This window comes from Castor canadensis, chromosome 15, assembly GCF_047511655.1.
Source record: "Castor canadensis chromosome 15, mCasCan1.hap1v2, whole genome shotgun sequence".
NCBI lineage: Eukaryota > Metazoa > Chordata > Mammalia > Rodentia > Castoridae > Castor > Castor canadensis.
Window position 1 is genome coordinate 100,083,790 of NC_133400.1, and position 15,236 is coordinate 100,099,025.

A 15,236-nucleotide genomic window follows, 5' to 3' on the forward strand; every position below is an offset into this window, starting at 1 on the left:
GACCACCAGACACCCCGCCCTTTCCTCCTGCCTCTGAGGACCTCGCATTGCACAGCCCGCTCTCCTCCACCTGCGTCTTCAGGTTCTGTAGTCTTTTCTGGCCCTCTAAGGGCCTGGGGCTGTGGAGGCTGCATCCTCTACACACGGTGCCCTGTGTGGCCCTGTGAGCTCTGCCAACCCCACGCAGGGCTGGCGCTGGTTTGCATTATAGCCCTGGAGCCCAGCCTGGGGTCCCTGCAGAATGGGGCTGTCTGAGGAACTTGGCTCCTCCCCACATGGCCTGGGGAAGGGCCACCTCCTCCATGTCCCACCTCCAGCATATGGGTGTTGAGCCTCCAAGGTTTGGCAGAAATATGGAGATCGTTTGGGAGATTGTGAGAACAGCAGAACTTCAGGGCAATGAAGCAGTGAGGGGTTTTGGATGATCAAAGCACAAATCCATCCATTTATTATCTCGAAATGTCCCAGCTGCAGCAGAAACTCAAAGGGAGCGAACATCTCAAGGATAAATCAGAAACAGTCACTTGGCTCCTTATTTGACTTCTAAAATTCTGTAAGTTGCATGAAGGTGACCAGCCTCAAGAGGGCGCTCTCCTGCATGGCCTCTTCCTGCCACACATGGCTCATTTTTGCCAGGGGAGAATGGCAGATAACTTTTTCTCTGGCCTTGGTCCACCTCCCTGCTGTCCACACACAGACCCTGTAGGATTCGGTCCTTTACTGGCATGAGAAGAGATCTCTAAGGTTGGAGGTGGGTGATCCCAGTCCTCAGGTGCAGGTGGGCCTCTGTGGAGGGGACAGGGAACTAAGGTAACTAGCCAGCCTTGGGGGTGGGGTTGTTTCTTGCAGGTTTTGGTGCAGGTTTTGCTGGACCTTCCTAAGACTTCGCTCCTGCTCTCAGCCCCAAACAATCCAGCTGCCTTCTGCCTGGGCCCCTTTCCCACCTCCTCCTTCACCCTCCTTTCCCATCTCCTGTGTCTTATGTTCAGCAGCTAAGAAAACCAGAGCCCACTTTAAATCCATGTAGAAAACACACAGGGGAAAGCGAGCAAATAAACCACAGCTCTGAATGCCCCAGCTGGCCCACTTCTGGTCATGGAGCTCAAAGAATTTTGAGCAGAATCTGAAGGGATGTTTGCACACCTGTGTTCACAGCACATCATTCACAGTAGCCAAAAGATGAAAGCCAGTGTCTACCTGTAAATGAATGGATGAACAAAATGAGGATATTCACAGGTGGACCATTACTTAGGCTTAGAAAGGAAGGGCATTCTGACACATTCTGCAGTGTGAATGAGGTGGAGGACATCATGCAACGTGAAACCAGCCAGTCACAAAAGACCGGTTCTGGATGACCCACTTCTGCGAGGGTCCCAGGACAGTCAGCTTCATGGATACAGGAGGAGAAAGGGCGCCTGGCTGGAGAGGAGAGAATGGGGTGTAGAGTTCCAGTTTTGAAGGAGGAGAAAGTTCTGGAGACCTTTTGTGCACGTGAATGAAGTCAGTACTACTGAATTCTGCACTTGAAAATGACTCAGGTGGTGAATTATGTGTTTTCTTTTTGACCACAATTTAAAATACATACAGATTAGCCCTGAGTCTGGAGGCCTGGGCACCTAGAGTGGCTTCAGGATGCAGGTAGAAGTGACAGGCAGAGGTCAAACAGCGCTGTGGTGAGGGAAGGGGATGGCATTTCACCAGGCTCCATGGGGAGAACAGGAGAGAAGTACAAGATTAGGTCCAGTGGCAGCCCCCCTCAGCCTGGTACCCCTGCTGTTGGGACGAAGCAAACACACTGTGTCACCTAGGGCCGCAACCTGTTCCTCCCCACCAAGTCTTTAGGTGGGCAAGGGGTTGACAGTCTCCTCGGACTTCATCCTCCCAGGCCTGCCGCCCTCTTCATGCTGCATGTGTCACCCACGCCCCTCAAAGAACTGACTTTAACACAGTGCCACACCAGCAGTGCCTCCAAGCGCTTATCAGACACAAAAGCAAATTTTCATCTGGAAGAACAGAGCTTGACTATAGCTCTCCCAAATTCACACAAATCGAGATCCAAGGCGAGCTTGATGAAGTGAAAGTGTGGCAGAGGAGCTGACAAGGTCAACAGACAGCAGAAACACCGCCTCGCTGCATTTGGAAACTGTAATTAGCACATTCAGAAGATGGATCCCGTGCGCTTCCAACAGATAAAGAAACAAGAAGGGATTGAAAATGTAAGGAGCAAAAACCAGGCAACGATCAAGCAGATTGGAGAACGCATGGGTCCCGGGAATAAAACTTGATAATGAAAATCACAGCTGTGCTGATTTAGCAGGAAATTTGATGCCATTGACAGAAACGGAGCCAAAGAGATTGTTCAGATGTAGCAAGAGGGACAGAGGATGAAATGAGAGAGGTTGAGGGTCATGGGGCAGGGGAGGTGCCCACATTTAAAATATGTGTCTGCATCTTATAATATTTAACAATTTTCTTCTAGAAAAGCATGGTCCCTAGTATTATCTGACGTGGAGGGAACACCCTGAGCACATGAGAACCCTTGGGGCTCAGCATGGCACTGAGTGCCCTGAGCTGACTCAAGGAGCAGGGTTCAAGGGCGTCCTGTAGACGGATTTCAGAGAATAAAGAGCAGAATCACAGTTTTGGAAGATGGCTGTAACCAAGGTCAATATGAAATACACACAGTTTAAAAAGAATAATTGTTAGTTTTCTGGAAAATTCAGCAGCATGGAACATTTTATTCCCTGGTGACAACGAGCATAAAGAATGAGTTGACACTCACTTGCAGGTGTAGTCTTGGGGAACGCATAACAGGTGTCGTAACTACTTTTACCAGAAAGATGGTCAGAAGAGCTAAGTTTTGTTCTCTTCTCCATATTCTTCCTCCTTGGAGGCCCTCGATGCTCTCCATGGAGGCCCCTCTGTCACTCGGGTTTGAGTCAACCCATTCGGGAGGATCACAGCCCCCGCTGCCCCGCCCCCCAGGCTGAGTAAGAGTCTCTCACTCCGTACTTGATAGGCAAATTGATGAGGACTAATGTTTTTAATTATTTTCTGCAGGATTATAGCAAATGAGGGCTGAAACTTTTACAGTCGGAGTCTGCATTTTCCATAGGTCAGTTTATCGGTTTAGATTTGTTAAGGTCACTGTGTCAGTTTTTCTCACCACACACTTCGCCAATGACCCAGGGATCCACGTGGAGATCTCTATGCTCAGAGTAAAACTGGAATATTGCATTTCAGAACACACTTAAAAAGTTAAGTCACTTAAGAGCTTTTTGCTGGATTCTTAGTTTCTGTAAGAATGATTTTCAGGGCAGTTTCTTGGTCTTAATAAGTGTTGATTGAAGAGGAGGAAGAAAATTCTAGTGGCGTGTGATATGGGATGGGGGTGCATTGCTGTGATGTGCACTGATTCTGTCTCTTTCTCAGACTGTCAATTGCAAGTGAAATATGTTGGTTTACACTTCAGAATTTGGACATCTGCTTTTGTCTTCTTAAGTTATGCTATGTATTTCTGACAATGGCCTGCCTATATGGCTCACTCTCTCTCCTTTCTCTCTCTTTCTCATCTAAAAGCATGTCAGCCAGGATCTGGAAAACTCGTCATGTTCTTCAGCACAAGGAAAATTCACTCCAGAGCAGTTTTACAAGTTTTTCATTTTCCCTGGCAAGTGGATTAAAGTCTGGTACAACCGCCTCACCTTGCTGGCCTTACTGGACCGGTAAGCTACATCACTCACAGGTGCAGATGGAAGATGGGAGGGTGGCATCGCCGTGCAAGGTTGTGTGCTTCTAAAATGACAGAACACTGCTGTGCTGCGAACCCAAGGTCAAAGTGAGAGACCCTGCCCACTTAAAAACACAGCTTGGCAAGTACAGCAGGAGGTATGACAACTGGGTAACATGTTTGGATTTCAGGTTAGCCTTGGGGACGGCATGAACTTTGATCTCCTGGTGCCTGGCCCTGTTTTTGTAGGAAAGCCGCAGCCTCATCTGCAGCACAGGGCCTGGACTGCCAGGTATGGGCCCAGGAAAGGAGGGAAGAGGAAGTGGGGTGAGGCCAACTCTTCCCTGAGAACAGGACTTGGATTCTGGTGTCACTCTCCTGTCTGGTGTGCATTAAGGCCTTCCCTCTTTCTCTCCTTTTACTGTCGCCCCTCAAGATAAAACACTGTGGGCTGGACATGTGATTCTTGGGTGGACTGGTGGGATTGGGGGTCTTTGGTTGGTGAGAGGGATTGAGGAGGAGACTCTGTTCCTGTCCCCAGCTGCCACATGGTTGCAAAAAAAAAAAAAGACACTGTTATGGTCCTCAAGAGCTGTGGCTCTTATGGGAAGGCTGCTTTGAACATTCAAGATCACGTAAACAAATGCTGTGCGTAGCTCACCGCCAGCCCATAGGGGCAGTGATCCAGCCGCCTTACTGCCGTGGGTCCCTTGGTGACGACTTGTTATGGTAATGTTACAGTAATATCTTAAATGGTGCGATCACAGACGGAAAACGATAGTCTTGCAAAATTACAACAGTAAATTGCAGGACCACAAGCCAGCGAAAGGAGTCACAATGGTTCTGATAGCAACACTGTCACCTGGGGGCTCACACATAAGGGGATTTTTAAAATTTAGCTGGTAATCCAAGAAAAGGTATTCCGTTAGATGAGGCAATTTTTTAAATATTAATTTTTGTTACAAAAGAATTATCAGAAGTTAGAGGAGCATGTATTAGCATTGCATATTAAAAGCAAATCTTTCTGCCGACTCTTGTGTCTGTCATTTTAAAATCTACTCAGTCGTTAAAAAAAATAACGAGAAAATGATGGAGGTCTTAAAAAAAAAGGATGATGGAGATTACTGCCATTTTTAACAGATGTCATTTTATGGTTTTAATCACCTTCCTTGCAATGCACCAAGGGTTTTTAATCTGTGCTCATGGATGACCCAGAGACGGCCTCTCTCCCTTTCTGTAGACCCCCACTGGCCAGGTGCCGGGGCTGTCAGTGGACCCCTGCTGTCTTGTGCCGGGACCTTCAGGTGCCCCTGAGGCCCCTCTGTGCCTCTTCCTATCTGTCCAGTGGAGAGGTCATGATGATTAAATCAATTGTAGGGCTGTTCTTTAAATCTTAGTTGCTGTTATTACTGTTATTAATTGTTATCTGAAATGGTGCCCAGGACCCAGAAAGAAGAAAAATTAAAAATTAAATATGGTCACCAAAGCAGACGCGAAATCCAGACACTGAGCTGGAGCGTTAGTTGGTAGGAGACATTGCTCTGCATCTGGAGCCAGGCAAGCCATCAAGATCACCGATTAGCAGGTGGACAATCTGCACTTTGAGCCCAGAGTCAGTGGGCAGGAGGAAGAGCCACAGGACCTACACAGCAAGAAGGAATAGCACTCGATGTGGTTAGGAGGAGGAAATATGGCGACTGAGGTTGGGAACCGGAGAAAGAGCTGCCCAGCCGATGGGGGAGGGAACCATTCATGGCGTCAAGCTGGGCTCAGTGTCACCATTGTCCTGAGATCATGCTCTTAGCTCCATCTGTAGTCTCTTCCTGGCCACACCCTGTCACCAGGCGCCATCCTGTTTTTCTGCTGCCCTTCCCAGCAGCTCCTCGGGGGTGCTGTGCTGGCTTCTGGCTCCTCTTCTCTCTGACTCCACTGCATCCAGACTCCCTCACCCCAATGCTCGTTGAACCTGCCCTTGTCCCAGATACCCTCCCCATCCTGCAATGTTCATATTATCAAATCTGTGAGTAATGCCTGGCAGAGGTGGCGTCTCCTCCCTCTCGGTGTACTCTTTGCTTTCCCAGACAGTCACCATTTCCCCAGAAGGGAGGTCTACAGGCTCCTCTGCCTCCTGGCCGCTGAGGATGGAGTCCTGGCTCTCCTTTTCTTTCTCTGCCTGCCCTCGTTCCCTTGTGGCCCAGTGGCTTTAGACACCATCCATATGCCATCGACACTCAGCTTCATATCTCCATCTTCTGAATTCTACACCCGTCTGTCTCACTACCAGATTGGCCTCTCAACCACAGTCCACAGAGCTCCCCAGCTCAGCCCACCCATGCCTTCTTCTCCTTCTGTCTCCCTGTTCCAACAGATGGCAGCCTCAGCCTCTGGATTCTGATTGAACACCTTGGGATCGGTTCCCCGAGTCTGCTTCCTGTCACCCCTGCACTCAGTCCCTCATAGGAACTGAGTTCACGTGTCTTCTGTGCTTCCCCAGCCTTCCCGTGACCAGCAGGCTCTATGACTGTACCTAGCTGTGGGTGACACACTAGCATCCTTTCTGCTTCCCCCATTCTCCCAGTCCACCACCTGAACTCAGAAGCAGGGCCTTTGGTCTCTGCTCTTCAGGGTGCCTGCAGGCCCCCACTCCCCTCAGAACGAAACCAAAGTGCTCAGTGCCTGCAAGCACACCCTGGCCCAGCCAGCCCATCCTTTGCTGTGTGGCTGCATCCCTTGCACTCATCCCGGGCTTCCTGCATGCACCCTGCCCTTCCTGTGGCTCTCCTTCCTGCCAGACCTCCTCCTGCCCTGTGACCTTTGCACTGGGTGCCCACACATGGAACATTCTTCCCCAGACGTCTGCATGGCCACCTCGCCTACCCCCTCACTCTGCTCACCATCTTCTCACAGACCCTGTAAAATGCTCAGCATTCTTGTTGCTGACATGCTATGGCACAACCATGAGAAAGGAAGTTCCTCCATTTTGTTCTGATTCCTCAGAGGTGGGGCAGGGCTGAGCACTTGTGCTGCCCCACAACTCCCCTTTGCAAACCAGCTGGGTCTCCAGTCCAGCCATCATGACACCACCTGTCCTTTGCCCTCAGGTTGAAATCTTGGGATCGTCTCCATTCTTTCCAGTTGCTCCTTCATTGGACTCAACCCATTTGGCCACTGTCGTGTCCTTTCTGCGTTGCTCTTATTTGTGTCTTAACGTCATCTCTTTCTATGGCTTTGCCAGGCCCTTACCTCCTCTCCTGGGAGAGCTTGGTCTCTTCCCCACGGTGACCCTGGAAACCTCTGTGAGGCAAATCTCTCTAAGATGCAGCCTTAACCGTGGCACTCCGAGCCCAGCAAGGAGCTCTGAACCAGTGCTTGACTGTGAGCGTCTGAGAGACCAAGGGAAGGGAGCCACAGCGGGACAAGAACAGAGTCTTGGTGGAGGAGAATTCAGGGGAGAACATTCTCCCGGAGCTTTATTCTTCCCTTTCCCCCCAAAGTCAAAAAAGTAAAATCTCCTTTTATTTCATGGCCCCTTAGATATTTTAACTACATGTGAAAATGTTAGGAGCACATTGAAGACAGCGCGGTGAATCGCACAGACCTGAACCGACAAATATATTCAGCTCTGCTAAAAGTGCAAAGCAAGTCCAAAGCACGCAAATTTCCCCTTTCACTAAACACAGTTCAGTCCTCCAAAAAGTTATTTTTAATTTCCAGCTTGAGCATCACTGCACCTAAGTACTCGACACTTCTGCACCCGCCTGTGTTGTTTGTCTGTCCGTCTTGCTCTTGTTACCCTGTCCACCCCAGCTGGAGCCTTCATGCTTCCCCAGCTCCTGGCTGCTGTCCCTAAGTCCCTTTCCTGCCCTCCCTTCTGTGGGAGGCCTAAGTATTTATTTTTCTATTTCCTTGAATCTCTGAAATCCTCTCTCTCTCTCTCTCTCTCTCTCTCTCTCTCTCTCTCTCCATACATTTTAAAAGTTCCTACCACATGATTTGTGCACTCATATGTGTGTTCTTACAAGTGTTCTTTGCCTTGCTGTTATTTTTCTGGAGCTATTGATATATCGTCAAGTACCAGCATCAGGTTTGGGTTATCTTTCACTCATGTATCCATCCATTTAAAAATATTACACATGGCAAGGTGCTGGTGGCTCAAGCCTAAAGTCCTAGCTGCTTGGGAGGCAGAGATCATGGGGAGGATCACAATTTGAGGCCAGCCCAGGCAAAAAATTTAAGAGACCCCCCTCTCAGCTAATGGCTGGGTACAGTGATGTGTGCCTGCCATCGTAGCTAACTGGGGAAGCACAAATAGAGGAGGATGTGGTCAGGCCAGCCCGGGCATAGAGGGAGACCCTATCTCAAAAATAACCAAAGCAGATAGGGCTGGTGGAGTGGCTCAAGTGCTAGAGCACCTGCCTAGCTAGCATGAGGCCCTGAGTTCAAACCCCAGTGCTGCAAGGAAAAAAAAACATCCAAATAGAAACTTCATTAGAGAAGTTCGTCAAATAAACATACAAAGAGATGTTCCATATAGAATGTCAGGCCAGACAGTGTGGTTCACTCCCATAATACCAGCTACTCAATATGCAGAGATCAGGAAGACCATGGTTCAAAGCCAGCCTGGGCAGAAAGTTAGCAAGACCTCATCACAACTGAGTGTGGCAGTGCATGCCTGTGATCCCAGCTACACTGAAAGCTGTAGGTAGGAGGATGGAGGTCCAGGAAAAAAAAAATCCACAAGAACCTACCTGAAAAATAACTAAAGCAAGAAGCAAGATAAAATAGAGAGCTGGAGTGGTAGAGCACCTGCCTAGCAGGCTTGAGGCCCTGAGTTCAAAGCCCCATACCGTACCAAAAAACAAATAAACAAACACAATGAAGAACACTGCACACCCATTAGAACAGAGAAAATCCAGAATGCTGACATGGACTGCTAGCCAGGACACGGAGCAACGGAAACCTTGCTGTGTCGGCGGGGTGCAGATTGGCACAGCCAGTGTGGACGACAGTTCTGCAGTTTCTTATAACACCAAGCATGTTCGACCACAGCATCTAGCCATTGTCCTCCTTGGTAATTAGTTGGGAACTTGTCACACGAATGATTATGCCAGCTTTATTCACCATTGCCAAAGCTTGGAGGCCACCAAGATGTCCTTCAGTGAGTAAATGAAGAGCCTGGCGTTTCCATGCAGAGAACTGTCACAAGGGGTAAAAAGGATTGAGATGTCCAGCTGCACAAAGGCACGGAGGAGCCTTGAGTGCATATGGCTGGGTGATGCTAGCCGATCTTCAAAGGTCATGCAATGTGATTCCAACAGTGACATTCTGGAAAGACAAAAAAGTTGGGAGAAAATGGTGGCAGGAGCAGTGGTGGCAGGACCGGGGAGGGAGGGCGAGCAGCTGAGCACAGAGGGGCAGACCGGGCACTGCTCTGGACACCGTGAGGCTGCAAACATGTCATTGCACATCAATGGACTGTCCAACACCAAGTGAACCCTGGTGTCAGCTGTGCACTTCCAGTGACAGTGACGTGTCAAGGTTGGCTCATTGGTTGTGGCAAGAGCTCTGCTCTGGTGTGGGATGAGTGTGGTGTGTGTTGGGGGTGGAGAAGGGGGACTGTAAAGTTAAAATATCTAAAACCCAAGTCTGTTAAAAATGTTTATGGCTGTCTACATGCCAGGCACAGAGAAACCAATTGTCCCCGCCTTAAAAAGATCCCAGTTTAGTGACCATTCTCCATGTCTGGGTGATCCCCCCTGCACCCTCCACTGCATATAGGGAGTCCCACAATCAAATATCACCCATGGGAACAGTGTGGCCGTGACCCACCTCAGGGGAGTCCCTGCACTGCCCGGGGATCACCTGAATTCCCAGCTCTCCCCGGCTTCTGAAGCTGGTCAGCAAACTCTGTCTCCATTGATGGTATCTGGAAATGACTTCCTAGGTGTTAATGCCTGGTCCTCTTCCCTCTAGTGAGAGGAGCCTGAGAAGCTCTGGAATAGTCCGTGGCCATGGATAAAACCCTTGACTGTTTCTTCTGGTGCAGTGGCCAAGGATGTCCCGTGCATTTATTTCAATAACAGAGACCTGGGGTCAAAGTCAGGACTTGGTTTAGATAGCATGGGAATAAGGAGACAGAGAGAGAGAGAGAGAGAGAGAGAGAGAGAGAGAGAGAGAGAGAGAGAGACTTTAGAACTCATCATCGTGCAAAGGCTTGCATAGGAACCCCTCTGTGGTCCGTCAGTCTTTTTAGACATGGGCAGGTCTGCTCTGCTTACCAGTGGACACTCACACCTACGTCCTCTGCTTCTTCACCTGTCTTGCCCAGCACCGAGGACATCAAGGAGAACGTGCTGACGATTTTGCTGGGTGTCCTGGTTTCCCTCCTGGGCTTCCTGACTCTGAACCGAGGTTTCTGCCAGGACCTGTGTGTACCGCTCTTCTGCCTGGTCATGGCCAGCTGCCAGTACTCCCTGCTCAAGGCAAGACACACCTACCCCACCAGCACGTGATCCCCGGCACAGCCGTGCCATCATGAGGTGACAGGTACTCTGTTTTGTGTTTCAGAGCGTGCAGCCTGACCCCGCCTCACCAATACACGTAAGTCTCCATGCAGGTAACCATCTTGTCTTGATGCTGCACTGAAGGTCAGGAGAGGCCAAAGCACCTGCACCTGCACACACCTGCACCTACACCTGCACCTGCACCTGCACCTGCACCTGTATCTGCACCTGCACCTGCACCTACACCTGCACCTACACCTGTATCTGCACCTGCACCTGCACCTGCACCTGTATCTACACCTGATCCTACACCTACACCTGTATCTGCACCTGCACCTACACCTGTATCTGCACCTCCACCTGCACCTACACCTACACCTGTATCTGCACCTGCACACAGCTGCACCTGCACCTGCACCTGCACCTACACCTGTATCTGCACCTACACCTGTATCTGCACCTACACCTACACCTGTATCTGCACCTACACCTACACCTGTATCTGCACCTGCACCTGCACCTACACCTGCACCTGCACCTGCACTTGTACCACCAACACCTGCACCTGCACCTGCACCTGTATCTGCACCTGCACACACCTGCACCTACACCTGCACCTGCACTGGCACCTGCACACACCTGCACCTGTACCTGCACCTGCACCAACACCTGCACCTGTACCTGCACCTGCACCAGCACCTACACCTGCACCTGTATCTGCACCTGCACCTGCACCTGCACACACCTGCACCTACACCTACACCTGCACCTGCACCTGCACCTCCTCCTACACCTACACCTGCACCTACACCTGCACACACCTGCACCTGCACCTCCTCCTACACCTGCACCTGCACCTGTATCTACACCTGATCCTACACCTGCACCTGCACCTGCACCTATACCTGCATCTTGGGTGTTTAGGGAGAAGTATCAGTAGAAATCCATGTGCATGGCGGCCTTGCTCTGGCTGGGTCTGAGTGTGTAGTGAGGTGACGTTGCTCAGGCCAGGGCAGAGTCCAGGGGGAAGGCCATGCTTATTATGAAGACCCACAGCCTGGTGGGGCATCTGCAGACTGCCATCAGACCGCCTGCCTTTGTTTCCCATAATTCCTCCACTTGATGTTTGTCACTGAGCATGATGTTGGGCCTCCCCATGCCTCAGTTTCCCTATGTGTAAATAAGGCTGATAAAATGTCTGTAGGGATCGAATACTGTATGCAATGTGCTTAGAGCAGTGTCTGGCACTTCACAATCGCTCCACAGGTGCTAGCTGTTGTCCATACTTATGTCAGCGAGGCAGGCATGAATCACTCTTGTTCTCTAAAACAATTATTGTATAAGTTTTGGGGTGAAATATGGTAATTTGATATATCTGTACATTGTGCAATGACTAAATCAAGGTAATTAACATAGTCATCACCTCACATACTTATTTTTCTGGCGAGGACATTTAACATCTGAACTCAGCGTTCTTCAAGTATACAATTGTGACTGTCACTGCTGTCACTGTACCGTGTAATATTCTGCCAGAACCTTTGTACCCTCCCACTGATATCTCCCTGCCCTCCCTCCATTATCCCCTGCTGACCCCGTTCTGCTCTATGCTTCTGTGAGTTCGATGTTTTACATCCGTAGGTGAGTGGGATCATGCACTCCTTGCTTCTAGGTGGCTGGTTTACTTTTAGCATGGCATCCCCCGGCTTTTCCACACTCTTGAAAATAGCAGGATTTCCTTCTTTAAAAAGCTTGAGTAGTAGTGTGCATCTGTACACGTGCATGTGTGTACATGTGTGCACGTGTATATAGATGTGCAGACGTGTGTATGTGTGTACAGGTTTATGTGTGTGTGTGTGCACATATACATGCCTGTGCATATATGTGTGTATGCACACACACCTTGTTTGTCCATTCATCCATCCACAGCCACATAGGTTGTGTCAATACCTTGGCCACCTGAATACCGCAGTACTGAATGCAGGCGTGCACACGCCTCTTCCATGTCCTGTTTTCATTTCCTTTGGATGTAGACCCAGAAGCGGGAATGCTGGGTAGGTCCTGTCTACTTTTTTGACGCCTCTCTATGGTGTTCCATCACGGCTGTACCGCCAAAAGTACACGGTGTTCCCTCTTCTCCATCTCCTTACCAGAACTTTCATCTTTTTGATAAATGCTTTTTTTTTTTTTTTTGGTACTACTGGGGTTTGAACTCAGGACCTCATTCTTGTTAGGTAGGTACCCTTACCACTCTACCTGCCCTGCTTTGTGTTGGATATTTTTTAGATAGAGTCTCATGAACTATTTGCCTGGGGCTGGCTTCGAACTGTGACCCTCCTGATCTCTGCCTCCTGAGTAGCTAGGATTACAGGCATGAGCCACCAGGCCCTGACTAATAAATGCCTTTCTAACAGGCATGAGCTGATACATACTGTGGTTTTACTTTGCATTTTTTTTGGATGTGAGGCTGGTGTATTCCACATCCTCAAGTGCACTGTTACCTCTTATTCCGTGCCTTCAATCTGGTCTGTAACAGAAACCCTGGACTCTCCCTTGCCAACCTGTTGTGCACTGACATCCTCCCAGGAGCTCTGATGCACACGTGGCTCCTTGGGCCCAGCTGCTCCAGTGGCCTGAAGAGGCTGTGGGTCAGACCCCTCCCTTGCAGTCACCCAGCCATGTGCCTTTTTGAGGCACCCACTGCTGGGTGGCCTCCCAGGCTACCTGAGCATCTCCTGCCTTTGTCACAGCAGACTCTTGTGGACCCCTGAAGCCCCTCTGATGAGAGAAAACAGGACCTTCCTTCTACTATGCTTTTTAAAAATTCATATCCAGGATTTAGGACTGACTCATAGTCTGTACTCACTCACAGTAATTAAGGAAGCTCATAATTGGATGATCATATACCATAGATACTGTCTTGTTAAATTCCTCTGTCCCCCGTAATTGGTTTACATATGATATGTCTTCTTTTATCCTGGATTCGGAATGTCGAGATAAGCAGAGGCTGTGTAATTAGGGGATTAAGATGTATTGTTGTGATTATCATCAGGACGGAGTGGGTGGTGGGTGGGAGGCTGCAGCTCTGAAGGTTTGGCCGCAACCCACTTCATTGTCACTGGGGTTGTGTGTGACTTGGAGGAGAGCTGTTACCTACCATTGGACATTCAGTTTCCTGCCTGTGCTTCAGAAATGATGCAGGATGTGCCAGGATTGGTGTGGCAAGCCTGCTGTACACTCCAGGTGGATATGCTGTCTGCTACTGTGATCCCCAGGTTGCTGCACTGGCAGGTGTCATATTGTCTGGTTCCTGGAGAAACAGACCAAGGTGTTGCTCTGTCATCATAGCGAGAGAGGGAGAAGAGACTTTTCTTACTGTCAGACACCCAAGTGTGTTCATTGTAGTAATTAATTCACTTACATGGGTTTCTAAGGAGATTAAACTCTGAGCTGGCATTTCTTCTGTAATTCTAATGAAGAACGCAAAGAGGGGAGGTAGGAAATGTTTCTTCTTGCCATCCGACCGAACTATGCAGACATTTAGAAGGCAGGTTTGTGATCTTCAATTGATGTAGATGAGAAAACTTGAGGAAGGCCATGGTCAAGGGAGAGAGCAGAGGATGGGCACAGAGCCGGTTCTCCACCCTGCTGCCGGCTCCAGCCCTGGCCAATTGCCCTTCATAAGGCTGGCAAAGGGATTAGACTGCTTTTCCAACTAAGCCACTCTGCACTTGTGGGGAGGTGGCAGTAATACACTCAGTGCTTCCTCTGAAAGTGGTTGACTGGCTTTTTCCCTTTGGCATGGTTCCAGGAGCACAGGTGGCCAATGCTGGGCAAGTGTTGAAGCCCGGAGAGTACTTCACCCTCCTGCCTTGGCTCCCTCTTGTCAGAATGAGTGACGTGTGTGCTTCCCAGGTGTTCTGAGGATTAGTCTGGTGGGTGCATTTGAAGGAGTAGAGCAGTGAGTGTAGGAAGGGCAGGTCAAGGTCAGCCATCCTCACTGCTGTGTTGGTCACATTAGTCATCCAACATGACTGGACCTGTGAGTGTGACTGAGGCAGGAGCTTGTACATGCTCAGCTTGGTAGTTGTGAGGTGGCACTTCTGTCCCGTGGAATGAGGTCTTGGAGCTGGTGCATGTGGGGAAGCTGGGATGAGCTGGTGCCTGGTCCGGCTGTGGGCAGCCTCCCTTCTGTACCCCTGAGGGCCAGCTGCTCCCCAGCTCTTCTCTGATTCCCTCAGACACCTTGGCTTCCTTGTAATAAAATCCTGCTTTTTTTTCTTAGCAGTAAAACTTGCAAAGCATCTGAGCATCCACCCTTTTCCTAAGAGGACATTAGGCACGGTGTTCACTTAGCACATAGGCAGGTGGGATTCTTTTGGGGGGTTCTTGTTGATTCCCTCACTCTTCACCACACTTCCACCCACAAGACCTGGAGTGTGATGTGGGTAGGGCGACAGGAAACCCACCTGCACGCCATCAGCCCAGGTGCGCACCCTGGCAAGGCATCCCATGACATCCATGGTGCTTCCCACTGCAGCTTTGGGGTTAAAAACAAGCTGCAGAACGACTGAGTCCAATGAATTTTTTAACACACTAAGAGCAGACATCACCCAGTGGTGCAAGTAGAGTTTTTCTAATTAAAAAAAAAAAACTTAAAAAAAAATCAGCCCTTTTGGATCTGATGACTGATTCATGAGTGAATTCAGCACCTGCAGAGCAGGGAGTTTGTTTGGAGGTGTTCTTAGGAATCAAGGGAAAAGAAGGGATTTTGTGCTGTGTCTTAGCAATGTGCTTAGGATAGTAGTTTGGGGACCCAAAACACAGGATGGGAAAGCTAGGACATGCATGGATGCCGAGCAGAGGGTAAATTTCTTGGAGGGGGTGTCATCAGTTTTCTTTTGTAAATTACTAATAAAAAAGTTGCATCCTCATCTCTGAGGACAATCCCAAAGGAGATCTCAAACTATCCAAGGCCAAAGACTTTCAGTTCCTAGATAATGTAT

General features: G+C 49.5%; 1 protein-coding gene across 10 annotated transcripts in view; it reads left to right on the forward strand.

Moving 5' to 3' along the window:
* Positions 1-15,236, forward strand: part of Pcnx2 (pecanex 2) — a 192,747-nt gene that overhangs the window by 42,087 nt on the left and 135,424 nt on the right. For all 10 annotated transcript variants that reach the window (XR_012442221.1, XR_012442222.1, XR_012442223.1 and 7 more), the window contains 3 exons: positions 3,580-3,725; positions 10,059-10,212; positions 10,298-10,330. Coding sequence is in view for 7 of the 10 variants with exons in the window: in XM_074056857.1 (XP_073912958.1) it covers positions 3,580-3,725; positions 10,059-10,212; positions 10,298-10,330 (333 nt within the window). In the remaining 3 variants the exon portion in view is untranslated. The remainder of the gene's footprint in view (positions 1-3,579; positions 3,726-10,058; positions 10,213-10,297; positions 10,331-15,236) is intronic.